The 22,586-nt window shown below is 39.2% G+C and overlaps 1 protein-coding gene across 1 annotated transcript in view; it reads left to right on the top strand.

Moving 5' to 3' along the window:
* The window catches only part of BAZ2B (bromodomain adjacent to zinc finger domain 2B), a 70,103-nt gene that overhangs the window by 11,789 nt on the left and 35,728 nt on the right, over window positions 1–22,586 (top strand). The window contains 3 exon segments of the mRNA XM_017864465.1: window positions 3,878–3,924; window positions 3,926–3,938; window positions 5,412–5,556. Of these exon segments, the coding sequence (XP_017719954.1) occupies window positions 3,878–3,924; window positions 3,926–3,938; window positions 5,412–5,556 (205 nt within the window).

Genomic DNA, 22,586 nt, shown 5'->3' with positions numbered 1-22,586 from the left:
CTGGTTATCTGGTTTTTGCTATTGAGTTGTAAGAGTTACTTATGTGTTTTAGATATTAACCCCTTATCAAATATATGGTTTGCAAATGTTTTCTCCCATCCTGTAGGTTCTCTTTTCAGTCTGTTGTTTCCTTTGCTATGAAGAAGCACTTTAATTTGATACAGTGCCACTTGTCTATTTTTGCTTTTATTCCCTGCATTTTTCATGTCATATTTAAGAACTCATCGTAATGAATTTAACTTTACTGCTTTTAATAGTACCAATCTGAAAATGAGTCTACATTGAGATTCCTTGCAGAAATAATTTATTTCATAATATTGTACTTTTGAAACTACCAAATTATGTACATTCATCTCTGACAAATAATATGAAGGGCATATAATTTGAGTATCAGAAGTGTAATTACCCAAACAAAAGATAACATTTATAAGCAATCTGCTTCATTTGGCAAGTGGAGCTGTTTCCATAGCAGGAATTAAGCCTTCTGACCAAAATTAATCACCTTTTCATAGAATTAGTGGCCTCTTTTAGCACTTCACATTATAAATTGTTTTCAAGTGTTAACTCGTAAGTTCAATAACTTGGACAACTATGTACTGAGATTTTAGTTTATTCCACTGTATAGTTATCTCACTAAACTAGAACTTATTTACAGAAATTATTTTTTTCAGTTGGTTTCTTTTTTAACAGAGAACTAACAAACCATACATTTTATTCTTTACACATAGACTATTTGAAAATCATTATTAAAGTTTTAAAGGAGATGTGTCATTTAAGGTAGTATTTCACTTTTTTTTTTTTTGAGACAGTCTCACCCTGTCACCCAGGCTGGAGTGCAGTGGCGCAATCTCAACTCACTGCAACCTCCGCCTCCTGGGTTCAAGTGATTCTCCTGCCTCAGCCTCCCGAGTAGCTGGGATTACAGGTGCCCGCCACCACACCCAGCTAATTTTTGTATTTTTAGTAGAGATGGGGTTTCACCATGTTGGACAGGCTGGTCTCGATCTCAACCTCATGATCCGCCCGCCTTGGCCTCCTGAAGTGCTGGGATCACAGGCGTGAGCCACTGCACCTGGTTGTGTTTCACTTTTTTATAAGTGTTGAATTATAGAGTTAAATAGATGTTAGGATTTCACTGGCAAAGGTAGATCTTGTTAGTAATGTGAGAAAACAATTTCACAATTTTATGAAGTAATAAATATTAGGACCTAAGAAGTCAAATTAACATTTCATGTTAAATGATTTGACTTGTTCTTTATAATAAAGAACTGGCAGACACATCAATTTCCTATATAAGTAAAATTTTGACTACTTAATGAAACTGATAATTTAGGCACATTAGTTCTCAAAAAATAGATTTGACCTCTCAGTTAAGTTTTAAGTAGAGTATTGGTAGTTACCTTCCTTAAAGGACTGATTGCAGGGAGGTTTTCTTATTGAGACCCTTACGATCCCTTTCGATTAGAAGATACTGCCCTTGACTAGATCATAGCACCTTTATCTCAAAGAGGATTCCCTCTTCTCCTCACTCTTCATTCCTTCATTCCATAGAGTTGTGTTGAGACCTATGGGAGTTGAACCTTACAAGTTGGCCTGTGAGAGGTTATGTGGACAATTAAACTCTGACATGTGGGAACATATAATGACACTCTTTTTTGGTTGGGGAACTGTGGTATAGATTCTGTGTTCTTAGTTTTGTTGTTGCTGCTACTGCCATTCTCTCTGTTCTTCCAAGTTTTTTTAATCTCTGAAAATTTTAAGTACTCTTAGCCAAAACTCCTTTAAATAAAACTTTAAGAGACATTTTATTTATTTCTTTTGCATTGTAGGAAGAGTCTTAAAATTGTAGTTAGGTTATTTGGGCTGATACATGGCATTTTCAAATATTTGATATCTTATTTTGAATATTTATTGATTGAATTGTATTTTTGCATGAACAGATTATCAGACATTTGTCCTACTGATCAGAAGATCACTTTAGAATCTATTTATAAATATTCACATAAGAGTCAAGATTTAAGAGTTGTTGAGCTAGTTATCTTTTAAGGTTTCTTTAAATTCCAGATAGAATTCATGTTACTGTTAGCACAAATAATGTGCCTGAACACCTTTGTAACTTGGTTCCCTAAATTTGGGTAAGGAGTGGATGAGTGAGAGATAGTGGTGAAACTATGGCAGTCTTTTTTTCACTTTGTTTTTCATTGGGTAGGTAGCCATACTAGTCAGAAATACATGTTTGTGTGTGATTGGTAGCAGTGTGGCTTTTTATGAATGCTGATAGGAAGTAAACATCAAAACAAGTTGTTATTTTCTTTAATCTGAGCTGTACCTCCGTCTTCTTATTAAAGTAGGAACACTGTTGGTTACTTTCAGACCTGTTCTTACTTAGTCCTCACAAAACCTTCATGTAATAGGTAACATTATCACCAGATTTACAGATGAATAGCCTTACAAAGGTTAAGTAATTTGCCTATGTCTAGTAGTGCAGCTAAAATCCAAAGAAACCCATGTACCTTCTGTTCATGCTTTCCCTCTAAAATTTGGAGATAGTTCTTCCGTTGTCATTTTCTAGAATGAAAAATTTCACGTAATTACTTACAAACCTTCCATTTATGCAATTAGTACTATGCATGTTAGGAATTATTTTTATTCTAAAAGCTCAATGTGTTCAAGTATAACTAATCTTCTTCCCTTCAAAAATAACTCCTTCAGTTGATGGTATCAGTATTTTTCCAGTCTCCTAGATTTAAAACCTTAACATCATAATTTATTTATTCCATCATCTCCCTTGCCCCTCTGTGCCACATATTCATGAGTTGACAAGACTCAACAGCTCTGTAACTATGTAGTATCTCTTACATTCATTTGCTTTTCTCCATCTTTATTTCTTTTACCCTAGTAAGAACCATATCCCTCCTTCTCTAATCTGTTAGCTAGTTTTAAACTAAAACTAGTCTGTTAGCTAGTTTTACCAATTTTAATCCCTTCTCTGCTCCAGGCCATCTTAAAACTATTGCCAGAATAACCTTTGAAAAGCGTAGTTCAGATGTTTAACCCTCCCTCAAAGGATCATTTTGTTAACTGGCAAGTATTTACAGGTCTTCAAAGCCTTAAACTCATCTTGCCTCATCTTCTACGTTACCTCTTTATATACCTCTCATGTCAAGACATGAGACCTGTCCTCTTTTCTCTGATGGATGCATTTCTAACCATTCTTTAGTAGCTAATTAAAACATGACTTCTTCTATAAAGCCTGCCTTGGTATACATTTCTACTAAAAGTAATCTTACTCTGCCTTGAACTTCACAGGTTTTAATCACTACCTCTCTTTGAGACCCTTATACTTTTCCTGCTTTTGGGGGAGTTTATTGTGTGTGTGGTTTGTTATGTTTTGTTTTGTTTCTTTTGGGGATAGGGTCTGCAGGCTGGAGTGCAGTGACATGATCATAGCTCACTGCAGCCTTGAACTTCTGGGCTTAACCAATCCTCCTGTATCAACCTCCCAAGTAGCTGGAACTGTAGACACAAGCCACTAAGCTGATTTTATTTTTTGTAGATACTGGGTCTGACTATGATGTCCAGGCTGGTCTCAAACTCCTGGCCTCAAGTGATGATCCTCCCACCTCAGTGTCCTAAAGTGCTGGGATTACAGACATGAGCTACCATACCTAGGTTTTTGTGTGTGTGTTTTTTTTAATATAACATTTTATGTATCTCTCTACCAGATTATTAGTTTATAGAAAAGAACTGAGTCTTATACCTTCTTATACAGTGCCTCTTCTAGTATTTTGCATATAAGAGACTTTCATTAAATATTTACAGATTGAATAAATAAATCTTAAAACAGATAAATGACACTGTATTTTCTTATGTATAGGATGAAGGTGACCAAGCAGCAAGTGTTGAAGAGCTGGAAAACAGATTGAAAACTGAGTAAAGTAAGCACTTTTCTGATTAACATTTAACATCTTCACAGTGTTTTAGAAATCTACATTGTATGGGGATTAGTTTTCTGACTGCTAAGCAAAACTAGCTTTTGGGGAGTAATTTAAAATGAAGATTCTGGATAGCATTTTGTCACAAAAAAAATAAGATGAGGAACTCTAGAAACATTCTTACAATTGAACTTTACAAGCTTAATGCCAAGGTTAAAAGCCTGCCTCTTAAAACATGATATAGAACTTAATCAGAGCCTAGAAAGAAAATATTCTATATTCTTCAGCTCTTCATATAAATATGAAATATCAATTAAGGCATAGTTTTATTTCTTGGAATTAATTACTAAAAATTTCAGGTGAATTTCATAGTGACAGTTTCAGAATCTTAGGTCTTATTTTATGTTTGTGTATTTGTGGGTTTTATTTGCATTGGATTTGTAAACTGTACGTATTTACATACTTCTCATTAAAGAGAAGTGGTTTACGCCTATAATCTCAGCACTTTGGGAGGCTGAGGTGAGAGGATTGTTTGAGCCCAGGAGTTTGAGACAAGCCTGGGCAACATGGCGAGACCCCATCTCTATTTTAAAAAAATTAAAATAAAATAAATACTGAATTTCATAGCATTAGTGAAATTTAAGATAAGCTTTTATAAGAACAAAATGAGTTTTTTAAAGGTATTATGACATGCCTGTGTATGGTATTAATGTTAGATTCTTCACAGACTTATCCCAAAACTTAATTATATGTTGTCTAGGTTTACAACATGAGTGTAAAAATAGCCAAATACAGGTTTAGCCAATTACATATATATTATTTGGTTTTTGATTTGCTTTGCTTTTCGAAACAGTCTTGCTCTGTTACCTAGGCTGGAGTGAAATGGCATGATCACGGCAGCCTTGACCTCCCAGGCTCAAGTGATCCTCCCGCCTCCGCCTCCCTGGTAGCTGGAACTACAGGCATGTGCCACCACGCCCAGCGGATTTTTCATATTTTTTTTGTAGAGATGGGATGTCACTATGTTGCCAAGGCTGGTCTCTAATTCCTGGGTTTAAACGATCCACCCACCTCGGCCTCCCAGTGTGCTGGGATTACAGGCATGAGCCACTGTGCCTGGCCTATGTGTATTATTAGTTACATATTATAATCAATAAGAGTTGAATTGAACCAGTTTGCTTTGGCTCCATAAAATACTTGATCCCATTGTTTATTATCAAGTAAAAGGATAAGTTTTATTTTATCAGGTAACTTATCTTTTTACTCCATGGCAACAAAAATAATTATCCTTAAAATGATTTCTATCTTTATAAATGTTACTGAAATTGAAGTCAGACATGAATATTTAGCCCTTTTGCTCTTTTTCCAGTAGTGAAATTTATGTGCTTAAAGGTATAAAAGTATAAAGTTACTTATACATTAATTTTTAAAGTATTTAACATCCCAAACCTAATTATATGTACCATTTTTTAACAGCAACAGAGTCAGTACAGAAGGAAGCTCTTTGATGCCTCTCACTCATTGCGTTCAGTGATGTTCGGCCAGGATCGTTACAGACGCCGGTACTGGATTCTTCCCCAATGTGGGGGGATTTTTGTAGAAGGCATGGAGAGTGGTGAAGGTAAGAACTAATAATCCGATACAAATTGTTAAATAAGAAACTATGTATTTATCTGTTACTTCTTCAATATATTTTATGTTCCCATAATCAATCTTTGGTAAACATATAAAACCTTAATTCTCATTCCTTTTGAACTCATAATGCCCCTTCACTGATCCACACTTCCTCCTAGCCCTTGATATTTCTTTGCTACTCTTTCTGACATCAGACATAAGCTGTTCTTTCTTTCTTTTGTGGACAAAGACTTGTATTTGTATCTATATTACCTTTTATAGCTGCTGCTCCATTTCTCTTTCTTCCCATTGTCAAACTTCCCAATAAGTGGTTTATTCTTTTAATAAGCATACATCCTGACAGTAACCCCCTGCAGGTAACTTGCTTAAATCTAAGATCATCATAATCCTCATTCCTTTTCAAATCTTGTTAATGTGTGAAGTTTGTGATCACTTCCTTCTCCTTCAAACTTCTTCCTTTTTTGAATTTTGTGTTACCGCAAATTCATGACATTCTACCTTTAGACTTCTCTTTCTGGCTCCATTTCTGTTACATTAACTAGCAGAGTACATTGTGCATTTATGTGCTCAGTAAACCTTCTTGGATTTAACTTTTCAGAACTCCATGTCTGGACATTTTCAAATGCCAAATTCTGATGGGGACAAAAGTGTTATGTTAGTGCTTATAGATTTCAAAATGGCTATTGACTCATGTTGGTATAAGGAAGCAAAAATGTTTTTACATTCTGAAAATCTGTAAGCACTAATATTAACACTTTTGTCCCCATCAGACATGGAAGAAAAAACACATTTTTGAATGCCTGCTATGTGCTACACATTTCTAGGCACTGCAGGAGACACAAAGCTGTATAAAATAGAATCCATGTCATGTTTATAGTCCACTGGGGAGAGAAGACTGGCTAATCATATAGATGACTCTAATAGAAAATATAAATAAAGCAGTTGCTTTTAAGAGTTTTGTTTTTAGTAATGGGATCACGTTTTTTTAAAATGAAAATGTTAATGCAGAATCTCAACATCTAACAAAAACGAATTGTTCTGATTGATCTACTTGGGAGAATTTTCTAGCTTATACAAATAGACCTCTGTTCTATATACTTGCTTTCCGATTCAATAGTGACCCCAGAGGCATCTCTAATGATGTTAGGATTCTGCAATAAGAGTAAGCTCAGAACCTATGAAAGCAAAGTGCCTAGAGGGATGAAAGCTGAGAAACATTATGTACCTTACTTAACATTTTGTCATAATGTTTGGTACAGATGGCCATCTCTGCCACTAGACTGTGAGCTCTTGGAGAGCGAGATTAATTTTGGCAGGGGAACTACACTAAAATAGATAACCTGGCAGCAAAGTATGCATTGGATTGGAAGAAGAAGTAAAGAAACTGATTGTGCAACCGTTACAATAACCCAGCTGAGAAGTAGGGAGGCCATAACCTCAGGAGCAAACAGGGATAAAAGGAAGACAGAAAGAAGGATCTTCAAGGTTGAATTGCTGTAAGAAATTATTGAATATGATGTAGGAAAGTGGAAATTAGAGATAAATTTAATGACTTAATTCCCAATAGAAAATTTGTGGGCTAGACATGATGGCTCACATCTTTAATCCCAGCACTTTGGGAGGCCAAGACAGACAGATCACTTGAGGCCAGGAACTTGAGACCAACCTGGGCAACATGGCAAAACCTCGTCTCTAGCAAAAAATACAAAAATTAGCCAGGTGCAGTGACATATGCCTATAGTCCCAGCTACTCTGGAGGCTAAGGCACAAGAATCGCTTGAACCCGGGAGACAGAGGTTGCAATAAGCCAAGAGTGCACCACTGCACTCCAGCCTGGGTGACAGAGTGGACACTGTCTCAAAAATAAATAAATACATATATACATACATAATAAAAATTATGATACTTTGGCCAAGCACGGTGGCTCACACTTGTAATCCCAGCACTTTGGGAAGCCAACGCGGGCAGATCACCTGAGGTCAGGAGTCCAAGACCAGCCTGAACAACATGGAGAAACCCCATCTCTACTAAAAATACAAAAAAAATAGCCAGGTGTGGTGGCGCATGCCTGTAATCCCAGATACTCGGGAGGCTGAGGCAGTAGAATTGCTTGAACCCAGGAGGCAAGCAGAGGTTGCAGTGAGCTGAGATCATGCCATTGCACTCCAGCCTGGGCAACAGGAGTGAAGATCCGTCTCAAAACAGCAGCAACAAAAAATTATGGTACTTTAAAATGAATTAGAGCAGTCAATAGGAGGGGTTGTTTGAAATGAAATTAAGTCAAAGTTTTAGTATAGGATCTAATTTAAAATGACAAAATTCTGTGTCATTTAGAAGTACAGAGGCTGGGAGACTTAAGAGCAGAGTTTTTTTTTTTAATGCCCAGGTAAGTGGCTTTTTAACCTTAGGTGTAATTCGAATCACCTGAAAAGCCTAAGAAAACGACTAATCTGAGCCCTACCCCAGACCAGTTAAATATTCAATATGATTAAGAGCCACGTTCTTCTTAATCACTTGGGCATGTAAACTTGAAGTATCTAGGACATCAACTTTCCTTCAAAGTACCTGAAATCAGTCTCTTTGCAACACTCCTGAAATCAGTTCTTCGTCATTGTGTACCTGGATTATTACACCTCTCCTCAACTTCTCTATATACAATTCCCTCCTTCCATCACATTCTGTCAACATATCATGTCTCTGCTCTGAAACCTTAAATGACTCTATAACCTGTAACATGAAGTAATAAATATATACTTAGTCTGGCATTCAAGACAGTATACAATTCTGACCCCAAGCTATCTTTACACTGTTCTCTTAATGAGAATTCACCTAGTCCAATCTACTCACTCAACACATGTGTGTTCCTCCCCTTGCATCTTTGCCAAATCTTGTTTATTATAATAATAAACTGCTTTTCTTCTACCATCTAAATTTCACCCATCCATCTTGATCCAGCTCAAATCCTAAGCTTTTCCACAAACTTCCCAGCTTATTTAAGTGAACCTTTTAATATATGTGAAATTGAACTCCCAGAAAAGCAGATAATTAATTAGACCATTATTTTAGCACATTAATATATATACTATTTCCTTATTTAAATCTTATAATCTTTATCTGTACTTCTAATTTTCCATAGTGTTGGAAGGATAGTACTTTATATATCACAGGCACACTTAAAATACTTTAAGATTCAAATAAACAAATAAATAATGTCTTTATAAGGTTTACAAGAATAGCTTATAGGAGACAGTTTTGTTTTTTGTAATTTTAGGTCTTTCAGATTAACATAGATTGAATTTACGTATTAGACCTCCTTTTCCATCCAGGCTCTTCTATGTACCCTCTCTGGACCCTGATTTCCCTTTCTGCAAAAAAAATATTAATAAGCTGTATATGAATTCTTTGGTTGTTACAAGGATCATGTCAGATAATGGATCTAAATGAACTACAAAGTGATATATAAATAGCAGTTGTCCTTTATACTCTTATTTGTGGTCATTGCAGAGCAGGGAGAAGTAGGGATAATTTTTCACTTAGTTTATTTTCTTCTAAAGTTTTTTATTCATTAATAGATATATTAATAGACATTAATGAAATAATAAGGGAATATATGTCTGCTATATTCTATGTGCTATGAACTTAATAGGTAATAGATTCCTTCTCTTTATCTTACAGCTAATTAAAATGAGGAAAAAACTCAGATGATTTATTCATCTAGTGTTTATTTGCACCTGTATTGTGCCTTGTACTAAGTGCTGTGGAGATGCAAAAGAAGACCACGCTCACTGGTTCATGCCTGTATTCCTAGCACTTTCGGAGGCTGAGGCAGGAGGATTGCTTGAGCCCAGGAGTTCACAACGAGCCTGGGCAACATAGCAAGACCTTGTCTCTACTAAAAATCATATATATATATATATATATATATAGGCACCTGTAATCTCAGTTAGTCAGGAGGCTAACATAGGGGGATCACTTGAACATAACAAGATGCAAAAGAATCAGTTAACCTGTCCCTATCCACAAAGAGCTCACAGTCTCATTGGAAAGATATAACACACATGAAGACAAATAGACCATACAAGTGTTTAATATGAGCAAGTAGTGCTCTGACAGGCAAGGCTGATAAGGATCAGTAAGTGTCAAACTAGTAGAAGCTACCATAAATAAATAGGTGCTGAAAGTTAATTCAACGTGAACAATATACATTATTGTCATCATCTTATTTATTACTTTTTTTTTTTTTTTTTTTGAGACAGAGTCTCGCTCTGTTGCCCAGGCTGGAGTGCAGTGGAGTGATCTTGGCTCACTGCAAGCTCCACTTCCCGGGTTCATGCCATTCTCCTGCCTCAGCCTCCCAAGTAGCTGGGACTACAGGTGCTCGCCACCACTCCTGGCTAATTTTTTTTGTAGTTTTTTAGTAGAGACGGGGTTTCACTGTGTTAGCCAGAATGGTCTCGATCTCCTGACCTCGTGATCTGCCCGCCTCTGCCTCCCAAAGTGCTGGGATTACAGGTGTGAGCCACCGCACCCGGCTGCTTATTTATTCCTTTTAAAAGTTCCTTAAAAGTATAATGTGTTCTTAATAAAGAAAGGTTAGATTTAACATTAAATATACAAGTTTTTAAAAAATACTTATAATAACATTAACATCAATTAATATAATGGGGAGAAGATATCAGACATTGGATTACCTTCACAGAAGAATATTAATTAAATCAAATTCATGTTGTACAAGAGGCAAGGTAATATATACCACAAGCAATACACATGGTGCTAATAACAACAACGTTTATTAGTGATGATAACTTCAGAGCAGATAAATAACAGAGCACATGGGATCTCTGAGCCCCTACAGTGGTTCCATAAGGGTGTGCCTTGTCCAGTTGGAGACTGGACAAGAAACAAGATTACTCAAAGAGAGAAAACTCTACCTTCATACCACTGTATATTTTGAGGTTAGTCCAAGTCCTTCATTATTCTAAGAAACAACATATATCTCAAAGGACCTCTGGGCCTAGGAACAACACTAGGAAGTATGCATTACAAAGGACCAGGGTCTACATACCAAGAACTTTGAGAACAGCAGCTAAAGACCCTACTGTTCCTCTGCAGATCAGCTCAATGGCTAAGCAGGTTTGCTGATGGGTCTTGGGAACGAGAGAAGGAAGAGAGCCCCCATGGCCATTTAGCTAAGACTGAGAGTTTATTCCTTCTCAGTCCACCCCTTGACCCTTGGTGTGACTCACTAGATAATAAGCGTCCTCATCTGAAATAGAAAGCAATTAGATTTTAAATGGGGCCTTCAGTGTTTGTTGAGAGTGCTGAGTCATTATATAGCCAAAGAAATTCCAAAACAAACAATATACCACAGCATTAGGAGATACAGAGCTCCCCTGAGCAATCTGGCTGCATATCCAACAAACAGTTCAAAGCTATGCAATTCTCTAATATTACTCAGGTCAAGGAAGCAGTGCTAATTTGTTCAGTGATATGATCCCAGGCTCTCTTAATGGTAGCGTTTCCCACAATAGCAATTGCGGGTCATACCCTCAGCTTCATAGGTGTCTATTCAAGGCAAGAGCCCTTGTACAAAGTAATGAGAGCCTGTATCCTTGACACCTGCGGATAGGCTCTAATGCTAGCACTGGAGAGCACTGCTGGGAAAGTGACCAGTGTCTTAGATTTTGAGTCACTATTAAAGGTCTCATAGTATTTCCAAAATGTGCAGTGTTATGTACAGGTGGGAGGCAGGGAAAGCATGCCTTTCACATAAGACTAGTTCCACTGGATTACAGAGGTTTCATGCTACATTTTATATCCACTTGGCATTTATGTTTTCCTGGGGTTAACACGCTGTTGGCACGCTATCAGACTCAATTGCAGGTCTGAAGTGGAAGTATTTGGTTGAGAGTTTTATGCTGCTTTGGGGTACTCCTAATGTGGGACATGGATCCACTGGGAGCCAAGATGTCAGAGTACATGTTTCTCTGCACCTGAGAAGATGAATAGAGTTTTACACAGTATGACTAGTAAGGGAAGAATTATGGAGGGCCAGGGCAAATGAGAACTCTGGGAGTAGAATTTCCAGAAGGTCCTCCACAGTTGAGTATGTTAAGCATAACAAATCCCACATTGTGATAGCTTTGCACTGAGTGTCATTGTGTGGGATTGCTGCACAGGATTATTTGGTACAGTTTGTTAATATCTGCAAGAAAGGTGAAGAGAGGGTCATTCATGCTCCAACCACCCTTTCACTTTTTTTGGTCAGGCACCTTTATGCCCAAAGCACAGTCCATTATCATCTTCAAGGACAACATATATGGTCTGTTCTTTCTTTCTGGAACAGTAAATTCCACATGAAAGCAGGAGTTGTACTTTCCCACCAGAGATACCCTGTGGATAGAATATACTACATGGATATAGAGACTGCAGCAAAATCTCCCACTTGCAGAATAAGCATACAACAGACATTTAGAATGTTTGGAATAAAGAGAGAATCAAAGTTGCTCTTCTGTAGGTGTAGCTAGCAAGTGTCATCAGGAAGTCAGGAGGGCATCCAAGTTTGTATCCATCCATTTGTCTGTAATATGAACACACAAACCTCTCAGCCACCTGTTGAAATTATGACAGGTACAAGGAAAGAACTATTGAGGTATAAAAACTCAGGTCTTGGCATATCAAGTAAATTCTGTCTGTTTCTGCTTTTTGACTCCCAGGTGCCAAGGAACTTCACCAAAGTGGAGGGACCTTTATGAGTATAAACAGCAGAGGTAACCCAGACCAGACAATCTTACAGAAGTCATTGTTAAAGGGATGGGCACAGCTGTCTTTCAGAATGCTGTTCCACCATTCTCTACTGCCTGTGGATAAGAGGGAGCCTAGAATAGCCACTTAGTACCATGTTGGCAATACCATTCTACATGGTCCCATTGTAGAATGCCAGCAGCTATGAAAGCACTTTCATTGCTTGTGTCATATCTGGAAACCCCAATATATAACAGTATGCCTCAGTCTTGATAGCATGTATATTATCTGCAAATGCAAGAGACACAGTAATTCCAAAGGTGTATACCATTCATTAGCTGGAGGAGATCAAACACCCAAAAACTAACACATGCCATCAGTGTCTCTGCCTGAGACCAGTCATAGATCACTTGTAGTTCTAGTGTCAAACAGGGTTAGGCAAACGGGTTTGTTAAATTGTGAAATGGTGTTGCACAGTACCCCTGCCTGAGTCTGTTCTTGTATAAGAAATGCAACCTGTTTCACCTCTAGGTGTGCAACACTGTCACATGATGTCTGCCAACCTTGTAAGTATAGGTGGATTTTGGCAACATATCTGGCCAACAGTTATAGAAGCTACCAACAGAAGTCACAAAAAAAAGGTCTAACTAAGGGCAAGGCATGGTGGCTTATACCTGTAATCCTAGCACTTTGGGAAGCTGAGGTGGGAGAATCAGTTGAGCCCAGGAGTTCAAGACCAGCCTGGGTGACATGGTGGAATCACATCTCTACAGAAAAATTAGCCAGGTATAGTTCCAGCTACTCAGGAGTTTGAGGTGGGAGAATCAGTTAAGCACAGGTGTTCGAGGCTACAGTGAGCCACAGTTGCATCACTGCACTTCAGCCTCGGGGACAGAGCAAGACCCTGTCTCAAAAAGAAGAAAAGTCCAACTGACATGTCGATTTAAATACCCCACCATGATAAAGGAACAACTAAAGTTCACGCAAAAGGTCCAAAAGCCTTCATAGTGATTGTAATTCTAATCTTTCAGCCATAGGTAACACGGACTCCAAACCCCAGTTGAGGAATTTGTTTGCCACAGCTCTTTTGCAGTCTGGAATAATAGATACTGGTCCTCCATTTCTAGCAAACCCATAAATATTGGAGGCTGTTCTCTTTTCCAGCATAATCATCTAGGGTACATGGTTAGTGATCCCTTGGAAGAGATTAAAGGGGAATGAGCTCACCCATATTTCTCCTTTGAGTTTGAAAGGGCTCAGATTAGGAACAAAGAATCTTGGCTTCTAGAGTTGACTCAAATTCATAAAGTGGAACTGATGACTAGGAGCATTCCCACCAGCAATGCCACTTCCAGAGTCAAGGTAATGCAGGGTATCTCCCTGTCTCTATGTCCTTTTCTGGAGAGTCTCGAGATTGTGAGATCTTCCAAGTTTGTGTGGATGAAGCTTAATAGCCCTCGTCCTCCCCAGGGACCTTCTTCACGTAATCTTCTAGTGAATCCACCTCTCCCAATAATTACTCAAGCCTGTAAACTATTCAGTATCATGTTTCATCTCACATGTCCCTTTTCCACAGTCTCAGTGAGTCTTTTAACTTTTTGAATAGGACCACACTCCCACACTCAAGAATTAGGCCACCTCTCAATTTCTGTCTTATTCCTTCTGAACAATACCACATTTATTGGTGTGAGGGAGACTGCCTGAAGTTGGGCCCATCTGTCTATTCCTTCTTTTGTTCCTTCTATCTTTATATTTTGGGCAGAAACCTCTGCATCTCATAAGACCCTGTCTCTTTCCATTTCCGCCCCTGCTGTGGGGCTTGTATGACCTAAAAGAACTATTTCATGTCCAACGTTGCCTCCCAGATGAAGGAATAAAGTCAAAGCCGTTGTCTGCTTAGGAGGACCTGCTCTGATTCGGTCATCCAACATTCTCTGCACCGAGAGCATGTTGTTAGGGATTCTGTACTCAAATTCTGGATTTTCTTATAATTATGCTAACACAGCCGGTTGTCTCAGAGTGTGTCCAAGTAACTACGCTATCTGTGGATCTAGTCCGCTTCACATTCAAGTCTCAGGAAAATCACCGCAATGGTAATATGTATTACCCATGCTACCAAGCATCCAGTTTAGAAGCAGGGTGACAACATCAGCCCCAGTATTATTCGTCAACCCAGACTGCTCACTGTTCAACCAGGCCATGTGTTTCCCTTTACTCAGCTTCACTTAACACCACTGTTGTCTCCTAACCATGCAAGTTAGCAGGCCAAGCCTCTGCTATCCCTACAGTAGTGAACCTATTAAGAGCCTTGCTCTTGCTCTGTATAATGCTGGATCTCCTCCTGCTGGTGTTCCCATTCAGGCTTCTGAACACTGTGCCTCACAGTAACTGGCTTCACATACAGCAGGACCAGTTGCCTCATATTGTAGATAAACAGTGGGAATTTGTCCCACCTTCCCTTCTAGGGAGACTACCACACCCTTTCTAGTGCACCCTACCCCTTTGTACTCCTGAAAATCTCTAAGTTGATAAGGAGAAGAGAAAGAACTTAATTTCAAGCCACTTTATTACACTGGAAACCCTCTTTACCACTTGAGGGCTTCTGCCATTCTCAGGCATAGCTGTTGAGACCATCCTAACTGCCAAGTGAATGACCACTGTGCCCAGGAGAAATTATTTGACCCATGGGTTCTCTTCTTTCAGAAAGCCATGACATCGGGACTTTGCTGGGCACCAACTGTAGTACAAGATGCATAGTTACGCAAACCACTGACTCACATGGTGCTAATAGCAGCAAAGTTTATTAGTGAGAGTAACCTACAAGCAGAGAAGTAACCGTACACAGGATTCCCAGCCTCCATAATGAGTCCACAGGACTTGGACATGCAACAAGACCACTCCAAGAAATGAAACACTGTACCCCACACCTTGCTCTGTATGCATTAGTGTGAGAAAGAGTAGAAAGCACTTAATTTCTGAGTAATGATAAACATTATCAAGGGACTTTTGGGTTTAGAAACAGTGCTAGGACATATGCATATCAAGGGTAAAAGTCCACATAGGGAGGACGCTGAGAACAGTGTTGACGTCAGCTGAAGGCCTTCTGACCTGCTGCTGCCTCTCAGGGAAGTGGGAAAGAAGAAAGCACCCATGGCCTTCCAGCCAAAACCAAGGATTTTTTTTCCAGTTCAGTTCACTGTTTTTGTTTGTTTGTTTTTTGTTTTGTTTTATTATACTGTAAGTTCTGAGATACAAGTGCAGAACATACAGGTTTGTTACACAGGTATTCACGTGCCATGGTGGTTTGCTGCACCCATCAAACCGTCATCTACATTAGGTATTCCTCCTAATGCTATCCCTCCCCCAGACCCTCACCCCACCAACAGGCCCTGGTGTGTGATGTTCCCTTCCCTATGTCCATATGTTCTTATTGTTCAACTCCCACTTATGAGTGGGAACATGTGGTGTTTGGTTTTCTGTTCCTGTGTTAGTTTGCTGAGAGTGATGGTTTCCAGCTTCATCCATGTCCCTGCAAAGTACATGAACTCATCCTTTTTTATTTCTGCATAGTATTCCATGGTGTATATGTGCCACATTTTCTTTATCCTGTCTATCACTGATGGGCATTTGAGTTGGTTCCAAGTCTTTGCTATTGTGAACAGTGCTGCAATAAACATACATATGCATGTGTCTTTATAGTAGAATGATTTATAATCCTTTGGGTATATACCCAGTAATGGGATTGCTGGATCAAATTGTATTCCTGGCTCTAGATCCTTGATGAATCGCCACACAGTCTTCCACAATGGTTGAACTAATTTACATTCCCACCAACAGTGTAAAAGTGTTCCTATTTCTCCATATCCTCTCCAACATCTGTTGTTTCCTGACTTTTTAATGATTGCCATTCTAACTGGCATGAGATGGTATCTCATTGTGGTTTTGATTTGCATTTCTCTAATGACCAGTGATGATGAGTATTTTTTTTCATGTGTCTGTTGGCTGCATAAATATCTTCTCTTGAGAAGTGTCTGTTCATATCCTTTGCCCGCTTTTTGATGGGGTTATTTTTTTCTTATAAATTTGTTTAAGTTCCTTATAGATTCTGGATATTAGCCCTTTGTCAGATGGATAGATTGCAAAAATTTTCTCTCATTTTGTATGTTGAGTTTGTTGAGAGTTTTTAGCATGAAGGCTGTTGAATTTTGTCAAAGGCCTTTTCTGCATCTATTGAGATAATCATGTGAGTTTTGTCATTGGTTCTGTTTATGTGATGGATTATGTTTATTGATTTCCGTATGTTGAAACAGCCTTGCATCCCAGGGATGAAGCCAACTTGATCGGTAGATAAGCTTTTTGATGTGCTGCTGGATTCAACTTGCCAGTATTTTATTGAGAATTTTCACATCAATGTTCATCCAGGATATTGGCCTGAAATTTTCTTTTTTGTTGTTGTTGTGTCTCTGCCAGGTTTTGGTATCAGGATGATGCTGGCCTTATAACATGAGTTAGGAAGGAGTCCCTCTTTTTCTATTGTTTGGAATAGTTTCAAAAGGAATGGTAGCAGCTCTTTTTTGTACCTCTGGTAAAATTTGGCTGTGAATCCGTCTGGTACTGAGCTTTTTTTGGCTGGTAGGCTATTAATTATTGCCTCAATTTCAGAACTTGTTATTGGTCTATTCAGGGATTCGACTTCTTCCTGATTTAGTCCCGGGAGAGTGTGTGTGTCCAGGAATTTATCAATTTCTTCCAGATTTTCTAGTTTATTTGTGTAGAGGTGTTTGTAGTATTCTCTGATGGTAGTTTATATTTCTGTAGGATCAGTGGTGATATCTACTCTATCATGTTTTATTGTGTCTATTTGATTCTTCTCTCTTTTCTTCTTTATTAGTCTGGCTAGCAGTCTATCTATTTTGTTGATCTTTTCAAAAAACCAGCTCCTGGATTCATTGATTTTTTTGAAGGGCCTTTTGTGTCTCTGTCTCCTTCAGTTCTGCTCTGATCTTAGTTATTTCTTGTGTTCTGCTAGCTTTTGAATTTGTTTGCTCTTGCCTGTCTAGTTCTTTTAATTGTGATGTTAAGGTGTCTATTTTAGATCTTTCCTGCTTTCTCTTATGGGCATTTAGTGCTATACATTTCCCTATAAACACTGCTTTGGCTGTGTCCCAGAGATTCTGGTACGTTGTGTCTTTGTTCTCATTAGTTTCAAATAACTTATTTATTTCTGCCTTCATTTCATTATTTACCCAGTAGTCATTCAGGCACAGGTTGTTTGGTTTCCATGTAGTTGTGTGGTTTTGAGTGAGTTTCTTAACCCTGAGTTATAATTTGATTGCACTGTGGTCTGAGAGACTGTTAGTTATTATTTCCGTGGTTTTGCATTTGCTGAGGAGTGTTTTACTTCCAATTATGTGGTCAATTTTAGAATAAGTGCGATGTGGTGCTGAGAAGAATGTATATTCTGTTGATTTGGGGTGGAGAGTTCTGTAGATGTGTATTAGGTCCCCTTGGTCCAGAGCTGAGTTCAAGTCCCGAATGTTCTTGTTAACTTTCTGTCTCGTTGATCTGTCTAACATTGACAGTGGAGTGTTAAAGTCTCCCACTATTATTATGTTAGAGTCTAAGTCTCTTTGTAGGTTTCTAAGAACTTGCTTTATTAATTTGGGTGCTGCTGTATTGGGTGCATATATATTTAGGATAGTTAGCTCTTCTTGTGTTGATCCCTTTACCATTATGTAATGCCTTTCTTTGTCTTTTTTTATCTTTGTTGGTTTAAAGTCTGTTTTATCAGAGACTACGATTGTAACGCCTGCATTTTTGCTTTCCATATGCTTGGTAAATATTCCTCCATCCCTTTGTTTTGAGCCCTATTTGTATCTTTTCGTGTGAGATGCGTCTCACATGCTGAATACAGCATACCAATGGGTCTTGACTCCTTATCCAATTTGCCAGTCTGTGTCTTTTAATTGGGGCATTTATCCTGTTTACATTTAAGTTCAATATTATTATATGTGTATTTTGATCCTGTCATTATGGTACTAGCTGGTTATTTTGCCCAATAGTTGATGCAGTTTCTTCATAGTCTTGATGATGTTTACAATTTGTTATGTTTTTGCAGTGGCTGGTACCGATATTTCCTTTCCATGTTTAGTGCTTCCTTCAGGAGCTCTTGTAAGACAAGCCTGGTGGTGACAAAATCTCTCAGCATTTGCCTGTCTGTAAAGGATTTTATTTCTCCTTCACTTATGAAGCTGAGTTTGACTGGAGATGAAATTCTGGGTTGAAAATTCTTTTTGTTTGTTTGTTTGTTTGTTTGTTTTGCTTTTCAAACTTTATTATTATCAATAAGCAACTTTATGTGTTATCACAAACTCTTCTTTAACAGTACTTTTCCTGGCTGTATACTATTTCCAAAAAATGACCTAGCTACTCTTTTTTTTTTTTTTAATTATACTTTACGTTCTAGGGTACATGTGCACAACGTGCAGGTTTGTTACATTTGTATACATGTGCCATGTTGATGTGCTGCACCCATTAACTCGTCATTTACATTAGGTATATTTCCTAATGCTATCCCTCCCCTTTCCCCCCTCCCCACAATAGGCCCCGGTGTGTGATGTTCCCCTTCCTGTGTCCAAGTGATCTCATTGTTCAATTCCCACCTATGAGTGAGAACATGCGGTGTTTGGTTTTCTGTTCTTGTGATAGTTTGCTAAGAATGATGGTTTCGGCCGGGCGCGGTGGCTCAAGCCTGTAATCCCAGCACTTTGGGAGGCCGAGACGGGCGGATCACGAGGTCAGGAGATCGAGAATGATGGTTTCCAGCTGCATCCATGTCCCTACAAAGGACACGAACTCATCCTTTTTTATGGCTGCATAGTATTCCATGGTGTATATGTGCCACATTTTCTTAATCCAGTCTGTCACTGATGGACATTTGGGTTGATTCCAAGTCTTTGCTATTGTGAATAGTGCCGCAATAAACATACGTGTGCATGTGTCTTTATAGCAGCATGATTTATAATCCTTTGGGTATATACCCAGTAGCGGGATGGCTGGGTCATATGGTACATCTAGTTCTAGATCCTTGAGGAATTGCCATACTGTTTTCCATAATGGTTGAACTAGTTTACAATCCCACCAACAGTGTAAAAGTGTTCCTATTTCTCCACATCCTCTCCAACACCTGTTGTTTCCTGACTTTTTAATGATTGCCATTCTAACTGGTGTGAGATGGTATCTCATTGTGGTTTTGATTTGCATTTCTCTGATGGCCAGTGATGATGAGCATTTTTTCATGTGTCTGTTGGCTGTATGAATGTCTTCTTTTGAGAAATGTCTGTTCATATCCTTTGCCCACTTTTTGATGGGGTTGTTTGTTTTTTTCTTGTATATTTGTTTGAGTTCTTTGTAGATTCTGGATATTAGCCCTTTGTCAGATGAGTAGATTGCAAAAATTGTCTCCCATTCTGTAGGTTGCCTCTTCACTCTGATGGTAGTTTCTTTTGCTGTGTAGAAGCTCTTTAGTTTAATTAGATCCCATTTGTCAATTTTGGCTTTTGTTGCCATTGCTTTTGGTGTTTTAGACATGAAGTCCTTGCCCATGCCTATGTCCTGAATGGTATTACCTAGTTTTTCTTCTAGGGTTTTTATGGTTTTAGGTCTAACATTTAAGTCTCTAATCCATCTTGAATTAATTTTCATATAAGGACTAAGGAAAGGATCCAGTTTCAGCTTTCTACTTACGGCTAGCCATAAATTCTTTTCTTTAAGAATGTTGAATATTGGCCCCTGCTCTCTTCTGCCTTCTAGGGTTTCTGCAGAGAGATCCGCTGTTAGTCTGATGGATTTCCCTTTGTGGAACCCAACCCAACCCAACCCAGAGAAAAAACCCAACCCTTTTCTCTGGCTGCCCTTAACATTTTTTTCTTCATTTCAACCTTGGTGAATCTGATGATTATGTGTCTTGGGGTTGCACTTCTCAAGGAGTATCTTTGTGGTGTTCCCTGTATTTTGAGTATTGGTCTCTCTTGCTAGGTTGGGGAAGTTCTCCTGGTTAATATCCTGAAGTATGTTTTCCAGCTTAATTCCATTCTCCCCATCACTTTCAGGTACACCAATCAAACATAGGTTTGGTCTTTTCACATAGTCCCATATTTCTTGGAAGCTTTTCTTTTCTTTTCATTTCTTTTCATTCTTTTTTCTCTAATCTTGTCTTCACACTTTATTTCATTAAGTTGATCTTCAATCATTGATATCCTTTCTTCTGTTTGATTCAGCTATTGCTACTTGTGTGTGCTTTCCAAACTTCTCGTGCTGTGTTTTTCAGCTCCATCAGGTCATTTATGTCCTTCTGTAAACTGGTTATTCTAGTTAGCAATTCATCTAACCTTTTTTCAATATTCTTAGCTTCCTTGCATTGGGTTAGAACATGCTCCTTTAGCTCAGAGGAGTTTGTTATTACCCATCTTCTGAAGCCTACTTCTGTCAATTCGTCAAACTCATTCTCCATCCAGTTTTGTTCCCTTGCTGGCGAGGAGTTGTGATCCTTTGGAGGAGAAGAGGCGTTCCGGTTTTGGGAATTTTCAGCCTTTTTGTGCTGGTTTTTCCTCATCTTCGTGGATTTATCTACCTTTGGTCTTTGATGTTGGTGAGCTTCGGATGGAATTTCTGTGTGGACGTCCTTTTGATTGATGGTGATGCTATTCCTTTCTGTTTGTTAGTTTTCCTTCTAACAGTCAGGCCCCTCTGCTGCAGGTCTGCTGGAGTTTGCTGGAGATCCACTCCAGATCCTATTTGCCTTTATCACCAGTGGAGGCTGCAGAACAGCAAAGATTGCTACCTGTTCCTTCCTGTGGAACCTTCGTCCCACAGGGGCACCTGCCAGATGCCAACCAGAGCTCTCCTGTATGAGGTGTCTGTCGACCCCTGCTCTGAGGTGTCTCCCAATCAGGAGGCACGGGGGTCAGGGACTCAATTGAGGAGGCAGTCTGTCCCTTAGCAGAGCTGAAATACTGTGCTGGGAGATCCTCTGCTCTCTTCAGAGCCAGCAGGCAGGAACGTTTAAGTGTGCTGAAGCTGTGCCCACAGCTGTGTCTTCCCCCAGGGAGATGGGAGTTTGATCTATAAGCCCCTCACTGGGGCTGCTGTCTTTCTTTAAGAGATACCCTGCCCAGAGAGGAGGAATCTAGAGAGGCAGTCTGACTACAGCAGCTTCGCTGAGCTGCAGTGGGCTCCACCCAGTTCCAACCTCATGGCAGTTTTATTTATACTGTGAGGGGAAAACCAACTACTCAAGCCTCTGTAATGGCGGACGCCCCTCCCCACACCAAGCTCAACCATCCCAGGTTGACTTCAAACTGCTGTGCTTGCAGTGAGAATTTCAACCCAGTGGATCTTAGTTTGCTAGGCTCTGTGAGGGTGAGATCTGCTGAGCTAGACCACTTGGCTTCCTGGCTTCACCCCCACTTTCCAGGGGAGTGAATGGTTCTGTCTTGCTGGCACTCCAGGCACCACTGGGGTATGAAAAAAACTCCTGTGGCTAGCTCAGTGTCTGCGCAAATGGCCACCCAGTTTTGTGCTTGAAACCCAGGGCCCTGGTGGCACAGGCACCGGAGGCAATCTCCTGGTCTGCAGATTACAAAGACTGTGGGAAAAGCATAGTATCTGGGCCGGGGTGCACCATTCTTCACAGCACAGTCCGTCATGGCTTCCCTTGGCTAGGAGAGGGAGTTCCCAGACCCCTTGCACTTCCCAGGTGAGGCGACGCCCCACCCTACTTGGGCTCACCCTCTGTGGGCTGCACCCACTCTCTAACCAGTCCCGATGAGATGAGCCAAGTACCTCAGTTGGAAATGCAGAAATCACCCACCTTCTGCGTTGATCGTGCTGGGAGCTGCAGACTGGAGCTATTGGTATTCAGCCATCTTGCCTGGAAGTAGTTCACTGTTTTTTAGAAAACCATTTGGAGTATGTTAGATTGTAGATAATTTATTCACTATTGGAAGGAAACTGAAACATTTATTGTTAATTATACTGTGATATGAATGCTATTCTTTCATTTTGTATTAGGATATAGTTACAGCATTAAGTTTGCAAGTATACAATGTAATTGCTACCATGGAAATATGAAAATCTTACCTTAAAGATAATGGTTTTATGTTATCATCTTAAAATTTTCACATCAGCCTGGAAAGGAACAGTCCTAAGTAGACATAATAAGAATCTGCTTCCTTTAGTCTCTTCCGCAATAATCTCAAGATGCTTCCTAGC

The sequence above is a fragment of the Rhinopithecus bieti genome, unplaced genomic scaffold, assembly GCF_001698545.2.
Source record: "Rhinopithecus bieti isolate Rb0 unplaced genomic scaffold, ASM169854v2 scaffold_75561, whole genome shotgun sequence".
Lineage (NCBI taxonomy): Eukaryota > Metazoa > Chordata > Mammalia > Primates > Cercopithecidae > Rhinopithecus > Rhinopithecus bieti.
This window is presented reverse-complemented; position numbering and strand designations above follow the sequence as displayed.